The following is a 22,742-nucleotide window of genomic DNA, read 5'->3' as shown; positions in this document are numbered from 1 at the left end:
CCCGCGCGCAGTGTGCAGGTGCGGAAAGCAGGCGGCAGTCTGACCCTACCGTGGCGCGCCCGGTGCGGGAGCCGGGGAGCACCCTGAGCCGCGGGCTGCGAGGCGCGCCCGCGGGCGGCAGGAGGCAGCGTCGGCCCAGGCGGCGCGGCGGCGAGCGAGGCAACGCGCGGTGATGTCAGTGGCGGCCCGGCTGGCAGCAGCCGGTACTTCCTGTATAAAGGCGGGCGGGCTCGGCTGCAAACCCTACTAGCCAGTGTCAGCCTCTCGGCGGGAGGAGGAGGAGAAGGCGGAGGAGGAGGAGGAGCAGGGGGAGGGCTGTCAAATTCGGGAGCCAGATTTTTTTCCCTTCCCTTGGCAATCCCTTCCGCTTCCCCGGCTCCTGGCGTGACATCTGCGGACCGGGGACCTGTATGTGTGTGCGCGCGAAGGAGCGGAAGAATGGCAGTGCTCAAACTCACCGACCAGGTAGGGGGCGGCGGCGCCGGCGGGCGGGACGCGCGGGCGCAGGGCGGCGCGGAGCCCCGGCAGGGGGATGGGGGCGCGGCACGGAGCGCGCCCGCGAGCTGTTTACTCGCGGCGAAGGGGAGGAGTGTGTGCGGCCGCCGGCTGCTCCGAAAGCCGGCGGCTGCAGCCCTCCTCCCCGGCTCGGTCCCCGCCCTGGGCCGTCGGAACTGCGCGCTCGGCTCGGCGGCTGGGGCGCCCCGGGGGTTGGGGAAGGGGCGGCGGGGCTCTAGCTGGCGTGCGGGGGTGCGTTGTCCACGGGCCCGGGCTGGGCAGGGGGAGGGGAGGCTCGAGGTGCTCCTCCGGCGCTGCGCAGCTTGGGCTCCTCCAGCCCGGGCGGGCGGGAGAGAGGCTGATGCGCGCCGCCGGGAAGAGGAAGGTGGATGGAGAGGGAGAAGGATCGCAGCCTGGGACCCTTTTCCCAGCCAAGCTGGAGACCGGCCCAGACCGTGGCTCTCGTGTGGTCGGGCTGTCTTTATCCTTTTGACGTGACACCCTGACTTCCTCTTTGGTAGCCCAGGGGCTGTGTGTGCGTCGTGCACGATGGAGATCTCAGGCACGGCTGTCCCTAGAGGAGGTGAAGTTCGGCCCGGGGTTCCACTCACAGTCGGTGGGCTACCCTCTGCCTGTGTTGATGAGCTTTGTCGCTTTCCGGCTAAGCCATAGCACGGGGTAGCTCTAGAGCCCTTTGCTTGGAGAGGTGGGGATGTTTGCTAGCTCGGTTGACAGTCCTCGCTGGAGGTCTGAGGCACGAGACACCCCTACCTTTTCGGACGCTGCTGCTCTGAGGGCATTGACACAAGCGCCCAGCCAAGTTGTATGACAAAACTCTGTAACTCCTCCTACGAAAAAAGGAAACAGCTTCCTTTTATTTCTTTTGCCATTTATTCATGGATAGTGAAATGAACATTGTTTTGAGGTCCTGGTAGGCGGAGAGGCAGACTTGACTTTGACACAGGCGGTCAAACATGCCAGCCCTTGGTGTTTAAACATCTCATACTTCTCAAGTGGGTTGCATCTGGTGCCTCCCTGTCCTCAGTATCTAGCCAGAACTTCCTGAGACTTAAGTGCAATCAATCACCACAGTAATTTGTTCTCCTGCCTTTAGAGTCAAAGTTTTGCTTTGCTTTCTGTATTTACAGGCTTTAAAAATTTTCTTTTTATATGGGGGAGGGATCACTGAATTAAAATGAACCTTATCGTTAAATTTAGCAGGAGGAGCAGCTGGTAGTGATGAATCTATTTGTTTCCATTGGTTCCAGAGCATTTAAGAGTACTTGTAAGTTGATATTAGTTTAGCCCTACCCCCAACCCCCCACCTTTTAGTCACATACTTTGACAACTGTTAGACATTTGTTTTAAATCTTTCGATTTTAGTCTGCCTTGGTCATGTTATCTTTTGCCATTGCAAGTTACTCTACTTCTCTGTTAATCTCTAAATATTCATCTTCAAAGTACACAAAATGCTTCTAATAGGTGTTGTCATTTTCACATACACAAAAGAATTTTACATAGAACTTTAGAGCTGGAAGGGATGCCAAAGGTGATCTTCACCCAAATCCTTAATTTTTTAACAAAGAAACTGAGGTCTAGACAAGAGAAGCAAGTCTTCCTCAAGGACACAGCTCTTGGACTTGTAGGGCAGAGATGCACTCCTGTCTCCTGCCTTCCAGATTTCTGTCCTTTCTTCTAGGGATGGTTGATATCTCCTGCTGTCTTGTCATCAGCTGTGTTGAAAGGCTGACAAGAAGGCATCCTCTGCTAAATCAGGATCAACCCTGGTGAAAAGTATTTTTTGATTTTAGAAAGTTATTCTCCAGGACTTGTCCGAGTAGAACTTTTCAAAGAGTTTCTCTTTTAAAGTGTTTTTGAATACATCCCCACCCTTCCCCCAACAAACTAGTCTCACTGTGGAGGGCAAGAAAGGGTTGTATAATGTTTATTTGATTCCATCTCCTGCTGCATAACAGGAAACTAAGGAGTTCTAAGATTCATGGACACCTAGAAGTTGACAGCCTATGGGGCAAAGCCTGAGGGAGAGGAGGTGGACTGGGTGGGGTAGAGTGGTGAACAATTATGGTTTCTGGGAGGCCTTAGGTCCAGGAACTGTGTGGTCTTTCTTGCCTTATATAGTCTTACCTTTCAGTTTGAAACTCTAAATTCTTAGAAGCTGGTTCTTAACCTCATCAGAGGCTTAAAATCCTTTGCTTAAACTCCTACTACAGGAGCTTTGCTTCACCGTTATGGTAGGGAACCACCTGCTTCAGATCTGGACCTTACGAGTTTGTAGAAATGCCTCGCTCTCCACTCAGCTGTGTATTAAAACAATCACGTGTTAATTCTCTCTCATTTGTTTAATGCCCTGTTTGCAAGGTGGATCTTGTTTTTGTCAAAGTTCTTGGACTTTTAGTATGAAGACACATTCTTGTGTTAATAACCTGAATCACTAGTTGTCTTGGGTTTTTTTGTTTTATTATTTAGATTTTTGTTTTTGAGTTTTATAATTTGTTTAATTGACATAACTGGTTTATAATAGTTAAGTTTCATGTGTATATGAAAGAATTGGCATTTCCTGTCCTGCTGAAACTGGGTGCAGGAGCTTGCTGGCGATGGTGGTCACCTCCTCAGTAGTCAGTCCCTCGCTGACATCTCTGTCATGCAAGAGGAGGAAAATGCCTTTTCCGAGCTCTGTTTTGGGAGAGTTAAAAGAAAGGAGGAAGGGAGAGGCAAGTGTGGGGTTTAGTTTTTTTTTCTTTTTTCACTATGAAAAGGAACTAGGAGCTATTGCTGCAAATAGACTTCGCATTGAGCACTTCTGCATTTGTAACTGTGTCTCTTCTGTTTTCCCCTTCACACAATACACATCATTTTTCTTACAGCGTTAGGGGGACTGATCTTCCTGGTTTGCCAAGACTGAGGGGTTTTCAAGGATATGGGACTTTTGGTACTAAAACCAGGAGATTCTAGGCAAATCAGGACAAGCTGATCACCCTATACAGCACAGAACACACTCACCTATGTAATTAACATAACAAGGTAATTATTTCCTCATCGATGGATATTGGGATTTTATTTATATCTTTATAAAGTGAGAATTTTAAGTTTGGGAAGAATTTCTTTACATCTAAATGTAATACATCTTAGTTAAAGATAGATGTGAAATTCCTTGCAATATTGAACTTTATGGGATGAGGGGGGTGTTCTTTATGTCATATAGTGAAGACATTGCAGTGATTTTAAGAATGTCATATCTTCAACCTGGCCTGGTACCTCCTCCCCAAAGTTTTTCAAAGTTCTGAAGCAGAATGGTAAGTTCTGTCGGACCTTTGAAATGTTCACCATTCTTTCCTGAATTTGCTAATGACAGCAGAATGCCATCTCCTTCTCTAGGATTCTTGCTGTAGGTGGCCCTTTTTGGAGCTTCCTGCCTGGAGGCCTTCTGGTTTGGTGTCCTCTTGCCAAGTCCTGGCTCATATTTTAGTCACTCACCTCCTTGCCAAAGGCAATGGCTGGCAGCTGTGGCAGTGGCAAGAAACTGGAAATCCTGCAACTTTGAAAGCAGTGTTTCTAGACCATAGTGTGGGGCACATTACATGTTTTACTGGGCTGCCCTTGTCCTCCCAGCAGCGCTGGGCTTATAGCAAACTCTGTGTCCAGTCCTGCCTTCAGCAGAGAAGGGAAAATAAAAGCTTCATTCTTTGGACCCTTCTCTGGTTGTTTTGAGATGCAGTCACGTGGTTTGGGGAGTGCACTTGAGGACTGGTGTTTCATGGCAGAGACCTAATAATGGCTTATATTATTGTGATCTTATTATATGCTGGGCCCTTGCCGTGAATCATTTGTCTTAATCTTCACAGCCATACAAGGAGGTAGGTGGTGGTGTGATTCCTGCTTTACAGATGAATAAAGAGGCTAATTGACTTGTTTGAGGTCACTCACCCAGTATGTGATGGAGTGCAGTGTCCTGTACAGCAGTCTGATTGCACAGGTGGGGCTCTAACCACATGGCTGTACTTATAATAGTTGAAAGGGCAGTGTAGCTGAAGCCCTTACAGATGCCTGCTCTTATTTACCGGGAAGCCATCAGGTGAGCCAGACTCCCACAGTAGGTATGGCAGAGTTAGGAGCTGTTCTGAGGTCTCTACTCCTGCCAGACTAGTGCCTGACTTATCCTGTTTGCCTTTCACCTCCCTACCCTAGAGAATGATGTGTTGATTGGTGAGTTGGTGATTGTTTTTTTCTTGGTCATTAGCAAATGAACTATGATCATTGTAGAAAAATCAGAAAGCTAGATAACCCAAAAGAAAACCTGTTTAAACCATCTGAAGTCTCTATATCTGTTTACTCAGAGCTATGATATACTTCCCTCTAGCCTTCTGTCTAGATAGCCAGGTGAGAATTTAAAATTTCTACCTGATGATATCTTTCTCTTGAGCATAAAGGTTATACCTATGATGTTTAGACCAATGGCTTTTCCAAATAAATTGAAATTTATGCCTGCCAATACGCAACTGGCTGCTTTAGTGTAGATACAACAGCGGTACACAAGGTCTAGCCCTGGATTGACTGAAACTTTTTTTAAGGTGTCAACTTTTATTTCCTCTTTTTCTCTAAATAGAGAGTAAATATAAACTAAAAAAAGGCACACTTGTTTGTGCCAGCAACAGGCCTGAAACATTTTTTAAAAAGATTCCTTCTTTTTAAAGGAATGGCTTCTTTTGTTATCAATATAATGTGAATTTTTATAGGTGAAAGTAGAACATGAAATAATTTAAAAACAGGGGCTACAGAGATCTGATAATCTGTGGTTTCCAAACTTGCATAAACTATGGTTCTTTTTGTTTTTTCCCAAGGAAAATTCCATATTGAAGCTCAATATATAATAGAAGTTGGTGGGAATAGTAACAGGGCCCTTCCAAGGATTATTTGTGTTTAGTATTATTTGAAAATGCCCTGTAAAACTGCTGGTGACTGGGTCAATTCCCCCCACCCCCTGAAACACTATGTACTTAAAAAACAGATATGTGTTTATGGTTGATTAGGAGTTACATAGAACATGGATGGCCATATTATTTTGATTCAAACTGGGACACCTTTGAGAATGATACAGGGTACTATTAAATATTAGGTTGAGGAAACAGGTGTGGCTGTCCCCAGTAAACCTGGACACATGGTCATACCACTTAGACTATGTTTGCTCACTTCAGACTTAACAGTAATAGTGAGACTAGTCACTCGCTTTCCAGTCGGATTTATACTGAAGCAGGTATAATAAAGACTGTTTTATGACCTTATGTAAGGCCAGAGTTGGAAACTGGGTTTGTTCTCGTACGTTAGCTTTGACCAGCTAGCTGGGAACGGGTGGGTGTGGGGTGCAGGAGGGAGGTTGCAGGAGGGATATGTCAGTAGCACTGTGGCTTCTGCAGCCGGAGATGGGGAAAGTGTGGTGATTGATGATCATTGTTTGCTGTGGACATGGGATAAGGGAGGGGTGACATATGTTGTGCCTCAGCCAACCCTTGGCCAGTCAGGTTAGCCTCTGTGAGCCTGCTGCTGCTGCTAAGTCACTTCAGTCGTGTCCAAGTCTGTGCGACCCCAGAGACGGCAGCTCATCAGGTTCCCCCGTCCCTGGGATTCTGCAGGCAAGAACACTGGAGTTCCAATGGTGGGTTGCCATTTCCTTCTCCAATGCTTGAAAGTGAAAAGTGAAAGTGAAGCCACTCAGTCATGTCTGATTCTTCGACCCCATGGACTGCAGCCTACCAGGCTCCTCTGTGCATGGGATTTTCCAGGCAAGAGTACTGGAGTGGGATGCCATTGCCTTCTCCCTGTGGGCCTGAGGCTCCTCTTTATAAAATGAAGAGAATGGACTGGCTGCCTCTCCAGTGCCCAGGCTCCACCCCCTTGCTGTGTGACTACCCCTCCATGGGTGGTGGTGGTGCTGGTGGTATAGTGGCCAAGGAGGGTGTATGCAGATGAACTCTAATTGAGCTCCTCAGGTAACCAAGTCAAATAGTTAACATCCAGTTCCAAAGTCAATAATTTGGGAACTGATTCCTGCCCTGTCCCCCAGTTTTATTTTATAGATAATCCAAGATTATCTAAGATTATTCATTTTATAGATGATCAGTTTTATTGACTATTCCTTTACTACCCTTAGGACTTCCCTGGTGGCTCAGACGGTAAAGCATCTGTCTACAATGTGGGAGACCCAGGTTCGAGCCCTGGGTTGGGAAGATCCCCTGGAGAAGGAAATGGCAATCCACTCCAGTACTGTTGCCTGGAAAATCCCATGGACAGAGAAGCCTGGTACGCTACAGTCTATGGGGTTGCAAAGAGTTGGACACAACTGAGTGACTTCACTTCACTTTTACTACCCTTTGGCCAACATCATCTTTGCCTTGTGCTCTGCCATCAGAAGTTAGGAGAGCAGGGTTTTTTTTCAGTGTTCATGCTTCTAAGAGAGTTGGTAGCCCAAGTGGTTGAAATTAATGACTCACAACTCTAGTTTTTTATGATGATATCATAACTTTTAACGGTTCTTTCACTTGTCTCTCCTTTTGAAAACAAAATTGTCTAGTACTCTATTAATTGGGCCAAGCAAAGAAAATAATCATGTAGTCCACTTTTGGGCCATTTTAAGCTCTACTAAGTCAATGTTTGCTTATATTTCTTGGTTCTCGTTTGTCTCTAATCCCCTCCTTCACGCTCCTGTGTAACTTTCTAAGGTGTATATATATATATATATATTTTTTTTTTTAATTGTATTTATTTATTTGGCTGTTCTGGTCTTTGTTGCCTGTGGGCTCTTCTCTAGGTGTGGCGAGCGAGGGCTGCTCTAGTTGCGGTGTGTGGGCTTCTCGCTGTAGTGGCTGCTTTTGTTGCAGAGCATGGATGCTAGAGCGCAGGCCCAGTAGTTGTGGTGCACTGGCTTAGTTGCTCCACAGCATGTGGGATCTTCCTGGATCGGGGATCGAACCCATGTCTCATGCAACATTTAATCACAGTTATAACCTGTTTCTAAAGATTTCTATGCTAAATTGCTTTAATTTTGCTTTCATTTATTTTTAAAATAACTCTTGACTAGGAATACAAAGATCTGGATTCTACTCATGGTTTTTTTCTCTCCAGTTGTGCAGCTTTGGACAACTCCTGGCGTTAGTTTCTTTGTTGCATGGGAGTGGGTGGGTGGAGAGTCTTCTAAATTCTTCCAGCATTTTAACATTCTGAGAGAGCAGCACCCCAGGTACTTCAGTATCAACCTCTTCTAAACTCATGGAATCTGGTTTCAAAAAGTATCTGCCTTCCATGAACTTCTGATTTTCCTTCCAGCACCCACAGTTCTGCCGAAGAATCAGGGGTCCTTTCCCCTAAAATGCCATCTTTTAGGGCATGTTCAGAACCCTTAGGGCTTTTCTCAGTGTGGCCTTTGAGACTCCTTGAGCCTCTTGTGGGCAAGGGGAGCGAACTTGTAGACCCCAGGTTTTTCTGTTGAGAGCTGTGGTGAGCTGGGGCCGCTGTAGTCTTCAGCAGAGGGGGCTGCTTTAGCAAACAGCTTGGATTCTCTTAATCCTGTTCTGTTGAACTCCACCATAACATCTGGTTCTAACAAGTCTGTTTCTCAACCATTGGCCCCACCCAGATACTGTGTGCAATGGACCCAAAGACCACAGATTTTACAAGAAGGGAATTCCTACATACGATCAATGTTCTCTGTATGGTAGGTATGCTCAGTCTGTGGAGGAAACTTGTTTTGGTATCTAAGACTGGCAGAATGAAGAGAAAGATGGGACGTGAACACAGGACAAGTGTTACAACAGAAAGCCAGGCAGAAATTCAGGTTAACTGAGACAAGTCCACCAACCAATTATTGTTAAACAGTGGTCTCCAAGAGAAGAGGGGGCACCTCCACTCCAGGGGTGAGTGGGATGTCTTACTGAGTTTGAGAAAGGAAATATTAGAATATTTCTTTTAAAAATCCTTAATTATTTTTTATTTTTAACATATGTTGTATACCAGCACTATAAAAGCCTCTCAGCTCTCCTTTCCACTTTTTGCCACTTTGGCCAAACTATCTCTTAGATTATTGCAGTAGCAGTCTGATCAGTCTTCCCCATCCAGCCTTGGCCCCTGGACTCTATTCAGCATAGCTGTCAGTGGGATGGATCTGAGATCACGTAGCTTCCCTGTTCAAAGTCCTCCAGTCTCAGCCAGAGTAAAACCTGTTGTCTGGGGTGTCACACCGGGTCCCCTCCACTCACCTCTGCCATTCACCTGTGCAGCCATGTCTCTTCTCCTCTCTCCCTGGCTCCAGCACACCAGCCTCCTCACTGTTCAGTGTGTAATAGAGCTCTGCTGAGCACAGCCCTTAACATTCGGGTGTTGCTGTGTGCCAGTAACCTGCCCAGCCCAGCCCAGCCCACTTCACATTGGAACTGTTAGCAGTCCTGCTCAGCCATTGGTCAGCACCACAGTGGGCCCTGCCTACAAACAGCCAACTGTCAATGAGCTACCATTAGTGGTCCTGCTCAGCAATTGGTCAGCACAATGGGGCCCGTCCCCCAAGGAGCTAACAGTCAACAAGCCACAGTTAGTGGGCCATTCAGCTAACAGTTGGTGGGCGTGGTGGTTGTCAGGTGGGGAGTGAGGTAAGAGGCTGATACCAGCCTTCTCCCTGGAGCCTTCCAGCACACCCACTGGCTTCTGGTTAGCAGGTGCGCTGGGGGGCCCAGGGAGCATGCTGGGTGCTCTGTCCTGCAGGGCTCCAGAGCCCTCACCAAGGCCACCCACTAGCCTTGGCCCAGGCCTTGAGGCAGCAGTGAAGCTCTCCCCAATCCCTGTCTCTGCAACCTAATAGCAGCAGCAGTCTGCGTAGGTTGCAGTCTGTGGGATCTGCATTCCCCCTACCCTGCTTTGGGTGGCCTGAGGAACCTGAGGGCCAGTTGTGTCCTGGGCGCCCAGCTTCATCATTGATAATGGCTGGGCAAGACGTGGGGACCCTGCCCTGAGGGAGCTGCCAGCTGAGATCTCTCTTCTCTTAGCCAGGATCTGGACCTCGAAGGGTGAAATTTGAGCCTTGGGACTTTGTCCTTTCTTGTCAGAATGGAGAATAACATTTGGCGAAGATTTGCAGGAACATTGTTACCTGACCATGGCTTGACTTCAAGAGCAAAGGATCTGATACCAAGAAGTTTGCAACAACTAACCAGGCACCTCCCTCACCTTTCCTAGAAAGGAGCTTTAATAAAAGCTTTTGGGGAGTTTGGGGTTTTAAAGGCATGTGCCACCCGTCTCCTTGGCATGGCCCTGCAGTGACCCTTGCTCTGTTCCAAGCTTGGTTCTGGCATTGTTTGACCTCACTGTGCTTTGGGCACAGGTACAGGGTTTCAGTAACAGTTGGTCATGCCAGGTGCACTTCTGCCTCAGGCCCGACTTCCTAAATGCTCAACAGAATGAACAACAGCAACAAAAGTCTTTATTAATTACAAGCATTTAGAACAGTGTAATGCACACAGTGAATGCTCAATAACTATTTAAGTGAAATAAATATGTATATATGTGTATATATGTTCATGTTCAAAAGATTTTTACTCATGAGGTACTCAGAAATTTGGAAAAGCTTCTGTAAGCAGAGCTTCTTGGGTTTCCATTCAAAAGTAAATTTTTGGCCCCAGTTCAGTTCAGTTGCTCAGTCGTGTCTGACTTTGTGACCCCATGGACTGCAGCACGCCAGGCTTCCCTGTCCATCACCAGCTCCCGGAGCCTGCTCAAACTATGTCCATTGCATTAGTGATGCCATCCAACCATCTCATCTTCTGTCATACCCTTCTTCTCCTGCTTTCAGTCCTTCCCAGCATCAAGGTCTTTTCCAATGAGTTGGTTCTTTGCATCAGGTGGCCAAAGTATTGGAGTTTCAACTTCAGCATCAATCTTTCCAATGAATATTCAGGACTGGTTTCCTTTAGGATTGACTGGTTTGATCTCCTTGCAGTCCAAGGGCCTCTCAAGAGTCTTCTCCAACACCACAGTTCAAAAGCATCAGTTTTTCAGCACTCAGCTTTCTTTATAGTCCAGCTTTCACATCCATACATCCATTGGCCCCATCAGAAGATAAAATATCATTTTTGGTCTTTTTTTTTCTTGTTTCCCCTCTTTTTAAATTTGGATGGAGATAGGTTTACATTGTATTTAGTTATGAGCAAGTTCCATTTCTTCACAGGGAAAGTATCAGGGTGACACTAGGAAAAGGGATCCTAAATATTTTGGGAAGGGACACTCACACCCATGGCAAAGTGTATCTTCCATGTATTCAAACCGTCAAGGAGTGTTTGAACTCCATCTCGGTGGCGGTAACTCTGTTGGAGTCCTCTACTCCTCTTCTTTCCATAAAGAATAAGAACAGATAAGACTAGAGAGAATTGGTAATGAGGAGACAAGATAATGGGGAAACTGGAAACAGTGGCTGACTTTTTTTGGGCTCCAAAATCACTGCAGATGGTGGTTGCAGCCATGAAATTAAAAGACGCTTACTCCTTGGAAGGAAAGTTATGACCAACCTAGACAGCATATTAAAAAGCAGAGACATTGTTTTGTCAACAAAAGTCTGTCTAGTCAAGGCTGTGGTTTTCCAGTAGTCATGTATGGATGTGAGAGTTGGACTATAAAGAAAGCTGAACACAGAAGAATTGCTGCTTTTGAACTGTAGTGTTGGAGAAGACTCTTGAGAGTCTCTTGGACTGCAAGGAGATCCAACCAGTCCATCCTAAAGGAGATCAGTCCTGGGTGTTCATTGGAAGGACTGATGTTGAAGCTGAAGCTCTAATACTTTGGCCACCTGATGTGAAGAGCTGACTCATTTGAAAAGACCCTGATGCTGGGAACGATTGAGGGCAGGAGGAGAAGGGGACGACAGAGGATGAGATGGCTGGATGGCATCACCCACTCAATGGGCATGAGTTTGGGTAAACTCCAGGAGTTGGTGATGGACTGAGAGGCCTGGTGTGCTGTGGTTCATGGGGTTGCAGAGTCAGATACAACTGAGCAACTGAACTGAAGACAGGTTGATACTCATGCTTTATGTGATTTGATCCTAACAACATTTCTATGAAAGACTGGCTGTTATCATTCTATTTTACAGATGATGAAAAAGATCTGAGAGGTTAAGTAATTATGAGTCTGTGATTCAACACATTTGTGCAAGCTTGACTTCAAGTACATATTCTTAGCCACTGTGCTTCTAGCCTCCTGAAATAGGTATAGCATCACAAGAGACCTTTTTCCCCATGGAACTCATGGTCTTGTTAGAGATGACCTTGAATGCCTTGTATACGGAAGGCCTTTCTCAAATCTTTATTTAATACATGTGCACTGTTATTCTCAACACAGCTATAGTGCAGGTTTAGACTACATTTTTGGGGTACTAATTAGGGACTCCAGGAGTCTAGAAATGGGTAAAGGTTTCCAGGAGCTAGAGAGTCCAACTGGTCCTTGAAGAAAGAAATTATTTAAGCAGCAAGTTGTGGGTGGAACACATCCCAGATGAGTGGCATACCATGTATTTGAGGGCTGTGTATTTACTGAAGCACCGAGTTCATTCTAGTAAGGCAGAAGAATTAAAGGAAGAAATAGTTAATGTGCAAACTTGATAGGAGAGGTGTATGTATATTATTAATAACGAATCTTTCTCACTTGAGTTCTTCTGATAGGTACTATGTGTCCTCTCTTGGAGACCTACGTGAGTTTGCATTTGGACAGAGCTCATTATTTCCATTTGTTGCTTAGGCATGATCTTTTAAAAACTAACTTGTACCCCAGTTTGTTCCAAAAGTACTATAGCATAAGGTAAGGTGTTAGCTATGGGTCTTCTGTCTCCATGACACCCTCTAGTACTTGAATAGAATGTTGCATATATTACTTGTCATGGCAACATTTTTTTTTTGGACAGACATGTATCCTGGAGTAGCATGGACCTCACTGAAAGAGACTGGATAGTCTTCATGGTATGGGACATTGATGGAATAATGTAGTAGGTCTAGAGATGGCCTGTTTTTAACCTAATACAGTAAAAAATAGTAATTATTTGTTGTTGTGCTGGGCTTTTGTTGCTGCGTGGGCTTTTCTCTAGTTGCGGCGAGCAGGGGTTACTCTGCAGTTGCTGCGCACAGGCTTCTCACTGTTGGCTTCTCTTGTTATGGAGCGCGGGCTCTGGGGCGCTCGGGCTTCAGCAGTTGCGGTTCCTGGGCTCTAGAGCACAGGCTCAGTAGCTGTGGCGTATGGGCTTAGTTGCTCCGCGGCATGTGGGGTTTTCCCAGACTGGGTAGCAAATCTGTGTCTCTAGCATTTGAAGGTGGATTCTTTACCACTGAGCCACCAGGGAAGCCTTAATACATTTTTTAAGTTAAAAAATGCCGACTATGGGGATTCTACAACAAGACCTCATTTCTTAAAAAGGGCAAGAAAAAAGAAAGATGGAGGGGAAATATATAGATTAAATGAGAATTAAGACTAATTGGATTCTGATGCAAACTAACATACTTCTAAGAGATGGTTGGAGACATTTGGATCCTGACTGGCTCTTTGATGACTTAAAGAATGATTATGGTATTGTGGTTATGTTTAAAAAGAGGATCCTTATCATAGAAAACAAGAAATCCCCCACAAACCCTTAATATTTGACCAGGACACTTAAAATATTTTAGTGACTTACTCTTTCTGGAAATGGTTTCCCTTTCTTTCACTTCTGGCTCCTTTTGTGCCCCTTCTGAGCCCTTTACTCTCACTTGATGGAATATCTTCAGTTGAATTTTTAGAATCCTTTTGATTGTCAGAAAAGCACACAGTTCTGCTAGTTTTGTTGACTAAAGCAGTTTGCTTCTGAGTGAGTTGTGAGGTTCACCCCACCTGTTGACTTAGTGAAAGTGGCCCTCATGACTCCAGTCAGATATTTGAGTATCTGCCTTAAAGTCACAAGAAGACCAGGCTTGTTTTTGTGAACTCTTTCAGGGTAAGGTTTTTCCAGGGCAATCTGAGATACCAGAGTTGCCAAAAATCATTTTGTTACATTAACATTTTAACCTCATTTCTATTTAATTCTGGTAGTTTTTTTTTAAGACAGCAAGCAGTTATAGGGCTCCATTTTAATGACCCTGCTGTCCCCACCCTCCCGGCAGCCTCTCTTCTTACCTGAACAGGAAATGGGTGTTGCTCCTTGCTCCAGGGATTTCAGTGTTTCTTTAGGCGTGCTGAAATATCTTCATTTATTTCTGCAAGTGTGAAAATCTTTCCCTATCCTTCTTAATGGAGTCCAGATATCAGAATAGACTATAAACTTGAGAAATGGCCAGCTACAACTTGAATCAATGATTCTGTCATGAAGTCATTTAGAAGCCAAGTGAATGGGGTTTTAGGTGCCTAGGAGCCTCAGTACAATTATGTCTTGGGGCCCATGAGGTGCATGTAACGTTTAACTGCTAATGCTCCTTTTCTTAGCAGTCAAGAAGGAATAATCTTGTTTTGAGGAGCTCTGTCCTTTAGCAAAGAGTCTTATGTCAAGTTTCTAGGGTACTCTCTTTCTATATTTAAAATGTTTTAAAATATTGTGACATCACAATGAGCAATTTCCAAAAATATTACATGGGAGTGGCATAGTTAAAAGGATCCTTAAATCGATACCTGGAAATCTGGGCTATAAGAACATCTCTGCTCCTAACTAGCTGTATCAGTCTTGCCATGACACCACTTTCCTTGATGATAAAATAGGTGTAATAAATACTTGATGGGAAAGTTGTGGAAATCAAGTGAGAAAAGCCTTTGTCCAACAAGTGGCTCACGGTAGGCACTCAGTAGTCTTTGATCTCTCTAGTTGGTTCCTCTTCTGTCAGATTGAAGAGACTAGCTCTCTAGGGTCAATTTCAGCTCTTTAATTTCAATTAAAATATGATTTTGATTATGTTTTAAGTTTATGCCCATTTATCTGGTCAGCTTTCTCTCTAGCTTAAACAATGTTAGTAGGAAGTGTTTTATTATTGTGAAATCTCTATCCAGAGATTTGAATTGTAGCATTTTGGTCCTTCTTTTTTCTTTCATTTTAAACACATCAATTCACTTAATTTGAAGAATCTTATGTTTAGATAGGAGAATAATTGTGCATTGAAAAAATTCTGAGGTGTTTGCAGTCATTCTTGATTTAAGTTGTCAAAAAGAACTGAAAATTGCTTATAAGAATGCCACTTCCTCTTCACAGAAGTATATAACGGTGTCTTTTCTGAGGAAGTGTGTAAGAACAAAATAGTTGATAGAGCAATCTTCGTAAAATATCATCATAATGGAATTTCTAAAAAACTCTGGTAGCACTGGTGTAAAACTTCAAGCCTTGAATGAATAGGATAGAAAACCCTAAATTTCTCTGGAAAAAAAAAAGTGATTAAAAGAGATGATAGATCCTTTGTAAAAAGTCACTTTAATTTGGAGTCTTTTTTTTCTCTTAAAACTACAGAATGCTATTTAGAGAGGAGGTAAATTAATCATTGAATACATGTGTGTATTTTAATTTTAAAGTATATTTCAGTTGAGTTTATACCCAGTGAAAGTGTAGGGCAAAATAAAAAGAGTGAAGGGAAAATGAAAATAAGAATTGGTACAGTCCCTTCTCCAGGGGTTTGAACCTAGGTCTCCTGCATTGAAGGTGGGTTCTTTACCGTTTGAGCCATCAGAGACGCCCCACCAAAAAAAGAAAAAAGAGAAGATTAAAGAAAGAAAAATATTAATAGGAAGAGACAAACATATTTTAAAAAAGAGGGAAGGAAGTAGGTATGAGAGGGAGGTTGACCATGTTGGTTTCTGAGATGCTGTTGGGCATGCTGTTGAAGGTAGGTTGAAGCTGGCCGTCCTTTCTCTACTCTGTTCTTTAAAATAATTTTTAACATTGATCTCTGCTCTTTGGCCACATTGACCTTTTTTCTTGGCGTTCTAGGATCAGAATAACCAAAGTGGAGGTTGTTGTTTTGGCTGCAGAAGAAATGAGCAGGGCTGTGTACCCAGAAGACCGGAGTCAGGCTGATGGGTATCTGGCTCATCTTTGGGTCCTCACTGCTGATACAGAACCCTCAGAATCAGTGTGCTGCTGCTAAGTCGCTTCAGTCGTGTCCGACTCTATGCGACCCCATAGACGGCAGCCCACCAGGCTCCCCCGTCCCTGGGATTCTCCAGGCAAGAACGCTGGAGTGGGTTGCCATTTCCTTCTCCAATGCATGAAAGTGAAAAGTGAAAGTGAAGTCTCTCAGTCCAGAGTACTGGAGTGGGGTGCCATTGCCTTCTCCCAGAATCAGTGTAGTGGGCAGGCAACTGATAAATTGTTTTACATAGTGGGTGGGCAGGTATTGAAGGCTCCTATTGCTGGTGACTAGTTTGCTGTGACATCTCTGGTGTTGAACACCCACTGCCTGTCCATTTGAGCTGAACTCAAGACGGGCATTTCTTCATCACTGCTTTACCTTTCAATTAGCCTTTCCTGAGGTCTAATTCTCACCTCCATTTCTGTTGTGAATTTGCTGGGAGATCCTGGTGGTCATCACGCCTCTCTGGGCCTCAGTTTCCTTTATGTGCTAAGGACATTGACTAAGATGAGCTGACCCCCACCCCCCCAATCCAATCTTCTATGACATTGACTCAGAGGCTGGCAGACCACTCACTGTGCACAGGCCAGGTTCAGCCTACCGCCTACATGGCCTGTGAGAAGAACAGGTTTTACATTTTTAAGTGGTTGAAAGAGATCAAAGAGTAATATTTTGACGCACATGAAAATTATATGACATTCACATTTCAGAGTCCATAAATAAAACAGAATCTAGCCTCTCTTATTTGTTTATGTACTGTCTGTGGGGTGCTTTCAGGCCATGAGAGGGCAGTCCTTGTGACAGAGCCTATATGACCTGCAGCATTGAAAATATTTACTGACTCTTTGCAGAAAGTCTGCCAACCCTTGCTCTAATGCAAGCACACACTTGGAAATTTCTTCAGAAATTGAGGGCTGCCCTCTTACAGTCTTGGTATTACCTAAACTGAACTTTAAGTTAGATTTAATTAGATTAAGATGCGGGAGTCTTGCCTTTATTTTTTTTCCAGGAGAAAGCAGAAGCTTAGTTAACTTTTGTCGTATGCTTTTAATTAAAAAAAAAAACAAAACCTCTTTAAACAGTTTGTTTGTACTCAGACTTTTTTCCCTCCCTCTAGGAATCACTATAGAAAAGGAAGTCATGTGTTTATATTTTAAATGATTTGCCTTTTAAACTGGATTTTTAAATTCCACATGTGGACTCAGAAACAGTTAAAATATACTTTTGATACTCCAAGAGAGCCAAGACAGGGGAGGAGAACTTTACTGCTTATTTTTAAGAGCGAAACAGAAATCTTAATATTATTTCCCATTGTGTGCTAAAAATACTATCTTTAGTTTCTTTGAGTAGGAACTCCAGATTAATGTGAGCATGAAAATGGTTTTAGTTTTATAAAGAGCCAGTTTAAACAATTAAGTAATTTAAAGGATATAGTTAACTCTTACAAATGGAGATTATAAATTTAAGAAATAAATATCAATAGTATCTACTTATCTGATTTTCTGACTCTTCTAGGAAGTTCTCTCTGAAGCTAAGTCTGATAGTTTCTGTGTGCATTATGAGTTTGGGTGAGTGTGTATGTTTTTGTGTGGTTTCCAATGTGCATGTCATTATAGTTGTAAAGAGAATTTACGTTCTATTCTTGCACTTCCAGAGCCATTTGAGTTATTCTAAAACTCTTCCTGTGCCAGTTCTCTTTGATCTTGGGAGAAGATGGGCACCTTGAATTGGTTAATGAGGAGCAGAAGGGTGGTCAGTCAACTCACGTCATCTTTTTAAAAAAAAATAATTTAACTGGAGGATAATCACAATATTGTGGTTTTTCATCTAAAAGTTAACTTGATTTTTCTCTTCTGAGCCTACAGAGAGAATTAAGACTGTAGGGACTTGTTTAAGAAGATTTGTGAGGAACTTCTTGTAGTGCATAACTTTAGAAAACATTGATAGAAACTTTGTACCTAAAGTATCCGAAGACTTCCACCATTTTCTGAACAGTATTATAAAGCATGTGGAGGAGGCACGTGAACTCTAGAATCCTCAGTTTTCAGAGGGAGAAACCGAGGCCGCTGGATGTTGCTTGGCTTACTGACTCTCAGTCGGGGTAGACTTCTTGTTTTTCCCCTAGCTCAGCCTGCGGTGCATTTCGTTTGCCTATCCTGTTCTTAAACAGCACTTGTGAAACCGTGTGTCACTTCTACAGTTATATTTAGGATACAGCTTGAAACACTGTATAAACACCCCAGGACAGAGTGCTGAAGTCTGCCGCCTGATAATTATTATGTGGTTCTAGAGTCATGTCATCTGTACCGTCCAGATCAGAATTGTTATCACCCACTTCTAAGCTGGTCTAGAAGAGTGAGCCCACTGTGTACGGGGCCGAAAGAATATTGCCTCATGTTCAACTTTGGGTGAATAACTGTGATACACTGAAGGCCATGGAAACTCATTCTTGTTTGAAAACACTTGTGACTGGGAGAACTGCTGAAATACTAAGGGTTTCCCATGCCCTCACCCCCAGAATGCCTCCGCAGTGTTCTTTGTTTTTTGAATTTCATGGGAAATATCTGAAATTGCCATCTGAAGAGAATGTTTTTCACGGAACTGTCTAATCTTCAGACATGCCTAAATACAGACGTATTTAATGAGTACTTTCATTTTCCTTCTTACATGGACTCGGCAAGTTTTGTGGTGGTTGAGCCTCTCACTTCTGGTTTTAAGCCATTTTTAGCTCCTTGATTAGTGTGGGGCTTGGGAAGGTGGAAGCTAAGCCGTTTATTTGCCCTTCTCTTCTAGGGGAAAAGTGTCTGTGCTTCCCGCTTTTCAGTGTGCAGGGCTCTGGCGAGCCTGATAGTAGGCTATCAGCAACTACTGATTGAATGAATGAATGATCCAGCGCCAGTTTCTGCTGCTGTGTTTTCTCCTTCCCCACCATCCTTCCTGGTTCCTTCCTACTCTCTTTCCTCTTTCTGAAATCATTAAAATGAAGCCAGAAAGGATAGGATGTGATTAAGATTTTGTTATATAAATAGCCCTAGTAAAAGGATTGGTGGTGGAAAATATTGCCAAAGTGTTTTAGTGGATGTTTTCCCCTTGATTCCCTGTTAAATAGGAATAATCAAGAATTGTGTGACTGATGGCCCATTGTGTCATGATGTGAACAGATCTGAAATAGCCTCTCCCTAAGTCCCCACCCTCAGTCAAGGAAATAGTACAGGAGGAAATGTTTGGTTATCATCTTTTTTTTTTTTTAAAAATATTTGCAAGATTTTAGATGGGCTTTAACCGAAACAGCTCTTTAAAGACTTGCACAGGAAGTCACTGTTAGTGTGGGTGTTTGATTTAAAGTATTGAACTTATTCAGGCCCAAAAGAGGCAGAATATGATTTCCACCATTGATACTGCGGGGACCAAACGGAGGGCCAAGCTGGGTCATCTAATGATGCTTAAGAACAGCTCTGCAACATTCTTTATTCTCAACTTTCACCTCTGAAAGATTTTTATAACTATGTTTTCCCTTGCACATTTTTTAGGTTTTCATTATAAAGTTAGAAAGCTACAAAGGGTGTGATTCCTGTATAATGTAAATATTGACTTTTAAAATAGCGTTATTACTGTTTAAAATGTAAAGAAGGGAATTTAAACACGTTGTGATTTGATATACTCCATCATCACTTAAAAATACAGGAACAAGCAGTTTAATAGTAGGAACTTTTTATATTGTTCCTTTTCCTCCTTGAATTCATACTTCCATTCTACTTTCTCACACAGAATTTTACCAAACATAATGTGTCAAAAAAAACCCCACTCTGATTATCCAGTGATACTTCGCAATAAAAATATGATCCTAAGGTGGTAAGAATTTAATAGATTTCTGGATTGAGTTTATCTATATGAACAATTTGTCAAAACATAAACATATTATAAAGTTTGATAAATTATTAACAAAATATGTGAAGTCAAACATTCTTGTTTGAAATGCTTTTCTTAATCTCTGGATGAGGCTTGCTTTCTTGTTTTAAGTTAATTCACATTTGTGGAGAATGTAATTGCTGGGATGGTATGGGGTGTTCTTCAGAGAAAGCTCTCTTGACCTGCAGTATTTTGAATGTGCCTGTTTATTGGCACCAGCAAGTTTAACACCTTGCAGGCAGTTCCCTCAGTCAGAATCAGAATGTGTGAGGGGTAAGTCTGCCTTTTGTCACGTGGGAAAAGAAAGATCCTCAAGAGAGGGATGTGAAGAAGCAGTAAAAAGCAGAAAAAAAAGCACACTCCTGAACCACACGGAGAAGGCAATGGCACCCCACTCCAGTACTCTTGCCTGGAAAATCCCATGGATGGAGGAGCCTGGTAGGCTGCAGTCCCTGGGGTCATGGAGAGTTGGACACGACTGGGCGACTTCACTTTCACTTTTCATTTTCATGCATTGGAGAAGGAAATGGCAACCCACTCCAGTGTTCTTGCCTGGAGAATCCCAGGGACGGGGGAGCCTGGTGGGCTTCCATCTATGGGGTCACCTGAACCACAGTTCAGTTCAGTCCAGTCGCTCAGTCGTGTCTGACTCTTTTCGACCCCATGGACTGCAGCATAGCAGGCTTCCCTGTCCATCACCAACTCCCAGAGCTTGCTCATACTCATGTCCATAGAGTCAGTGATGCCATCCAACCATCTCGTCTTCTGTCTTTCCCTTCTCCTCCTGCCTTCAATCTTTCCTAGCATCAGGGTCTTTTCCAGTGAGTCAGTTCTTCGCATCAGGTGGCCAAAGTATTGAAGTTTCAGCTTCAACATCAGTCCTCCAAATGAACAGCCAGGACTGATCTCCTTTAGGATGGACTGGTTGGATCTCCTTGCAGTCCAAGGGACTCTCAAGAGTCTTCCCCAACACCACAGTTCAAAAGCATCAATTCTTCTGTGCTCAGCTTTCTTTATGGTCCAACTCTCACATCTGTACCTGACTACTGGAAAAACCGTAGCTTTGACTAGATGGACCTTTGTTGTTAGATGCCTTTTGGAAAGGTAGACACTTGGAAGCCAAGGATGTAGACCATGATTTCTACACACAGCCTGTACCTGCAAACCTCTCCCTGAAGCTTCCCATGCTCCAGGGGTGCAGGGTCCCTGCATGAAGCCACTCCTTGAGAGGTGAGGCAACGCTGGAAGAGATGATGTCATCATGGGGGGTGACCTGTGCATCCCTGTGCTCCCAGAGTCCCATCCATTGGCCAGCTGGGTCACCTCAGGTGTGAATGAGGTATTCTAGTCAATTCTCATAGGCAGTATATCTCCTTTGTAAAGCTTGTGTTTACAATTTTGAAAAACTGGACTCATGTGTTAAAATGAACTTTTGAAGGTAAGGTTGGCTGCTGCTGCTAATCACTTCAGTCGTGTCCGACTCTGTGCGACCCCATAGATGGCAGCCTACCAGGCTCCCCCGTCCCTCGGATTCTCCAGGCAAGAACACTGGAGTGGGCTGCCATTTCCTTCTCCAGTGCATGAAAGTGAAAAGTGAAAGTGAAGTCGCTCAGTCGTGTCTGACTCTTCGTGACTCCATGGACTGCAGTCCACCAGGCTCCTCCATCCATGGGATTTTCCAGGCAAGAGTACTGGAGTGGGGTGCCATTGCCTTCTCTGAAGGTAAGGTGGAGGGGTACGTAGTAGGGCTTTACGTATATTCTCACTTAGAAGATTTTTAAACTAATTAACCCAAATAACATTTCTTTTATGATCTGTTTGTTTCTGAAGGTGAATTCTAGTAACTAGATCCTTGATGAAACTTTTGCTTCATGTGTATGGATGTTTTGAGAACTTATCCCTCTGACTTGTGAAACTCTGATGCTTGGGAAGACTCCTCTCATGTGTTGAATCTGGTGTCTGTATGCTCCTCTGCATATTCGACTCTGTACCATAGTAATTGCAGGATGTTAGTTAGCAGTGGTGTTTCTCATTAAAATTTAAAGTTTAATTAGAATTTGATGTCTTGGAAAGCTCATTTATTATATTTAAAGACCTTTTTGTTGTTGTTCAGTTGCTCAGTCATGTCCAACTCTGTGACCCCATGGACTGCAGCACTCCAGGCTTCCCTGTCCTTCACCATCTCCTGGAGCTTGCTCACACTTGTGTCCATTCAGTCGGTGATGCCATCCAACCGTCTCGTCCTCTGTCGTCCCCTTCTCCTCCTGTCTTCAATCTTTCTCAGCATCAGGGTCTTTTCAAATGAGTTGGCCCTTCACATCAGGTGGCCAAAGTATTGGAGCTTCAGCATCAGTCCTTCCAATGAATGTTCAGGATTGATTTCCTTTAGGATTGACTGCTTTGATCTCTTTGAAGTCCAAAGGACTCTCAAAGAGTCTTCTCCAACACCCTTAAAGACCTAGATTTCTGCTTTTGTAACATTTTTTTAGCAAAGCAGCTGCTTGTGGGAGTACATCTGATAGTTATTTAGTTCGTCAATTCTGAAATTAGCTAACAAATCCCCTGATTCTTTAAGATGGAAATAGATATTATATCTGGGAAGTTATTTTACCAAAAATGAGGTGAGATATCTAGACATAAAATTAAAAATGCTGTACTGGTTGTATGTGTATGTTGAATGGCTTTGCCTGGCATTTCTGTGCAGTATTTCAACAGTGTCAAACATGGCTCTTCAAAGAGAATGCTCACCTTCTGATGACTAGTGTTGCTGGTTCCTCTTGCTCATCTCTAGGCCAAACAGAAACGCGTCTGTTCTGCCAAGTATTCTGTGACGCCACAAGACAGGCGCGACAGCACAGTGACTTTTCTTTACACTTTTTTTCTGGCGGCAGGAGTTTTAACCTCTTCCTCAAGTATTCTACCTATTTTTTTTTTAAATTTCAGTTGGAGGATATATACCTGAATATATACCTGTAATTACTTAGACTGTGTAGCAATGTTACTACTTCTTTAAACAAAGATTTTGTTTTTTAGAACAGTTTTGGGTTTACAGCAGATAAGAGCCAAAATGACAGAGTTCTACCATACTCCCGGCCACCTGTCCTGACAACCTCATCCCCTCGCAGCATGTGGAACAAGGGTGGTATATTTGTTCCAATCCCTGAACCTGGACTGACACATCATTATCACCCAAAGTCTATAGTTTACATTAGAGTTCAC

At 43.7% G+C, this 22,742-nt stretch overlaps 1 protein-coding gene across 7 annotated transcripts in view; it reads left to right on the top strand.

Moving 5' to 3' along the window:
* Positions 1-356: 356 nt before the first annotated feature.
* The window catches only part of ANKRD44 (ankyrin repeat domain 44), a 313,666-nt gene continuing 291,280 nt past the window's right edge, over positions 357-22,742 (top strand). For 6 of the 7 annotated variants that reach the window (XM_027965056.2, XM_027965055.2, XM_042244028.2 and 3 more), the window contains exon 1: positions 357-465. In XM_027965056.2, the coding sequence (XP_027820857.1) occupies positions 439-465 (27 nt within the window). In that variant the 5' untranslated portion in view covers positions 357-438. Of the gene's footprint in view, positions 466-19,443 lie in introns of those variants that run through there. The other variant, XM_060410152.1, reaches the window with a different exon arrangement.

This window comes from Ovis aries, chromosome 2 (assembly GCF_016772045.2).
Source record: "Ovis aries strain OAR_USU_Benz2616 breed Rambouillet chromosome 2, ARS-UI_Ramb_v3.0, whole genome shotgun sequence".
Taxonomy (NCBI): domain Eukaryota; kingdom Metazoa; phylum Chordata; class Mammalia; order Artiodactyla; family Bovidae; genus Ovis; species Ovis aries.
The sequence above is the reverse complement of the archived record's forward strand: the minus strand, read 5'-3'. Positions and strand labels throughout refer to the sequence as shown.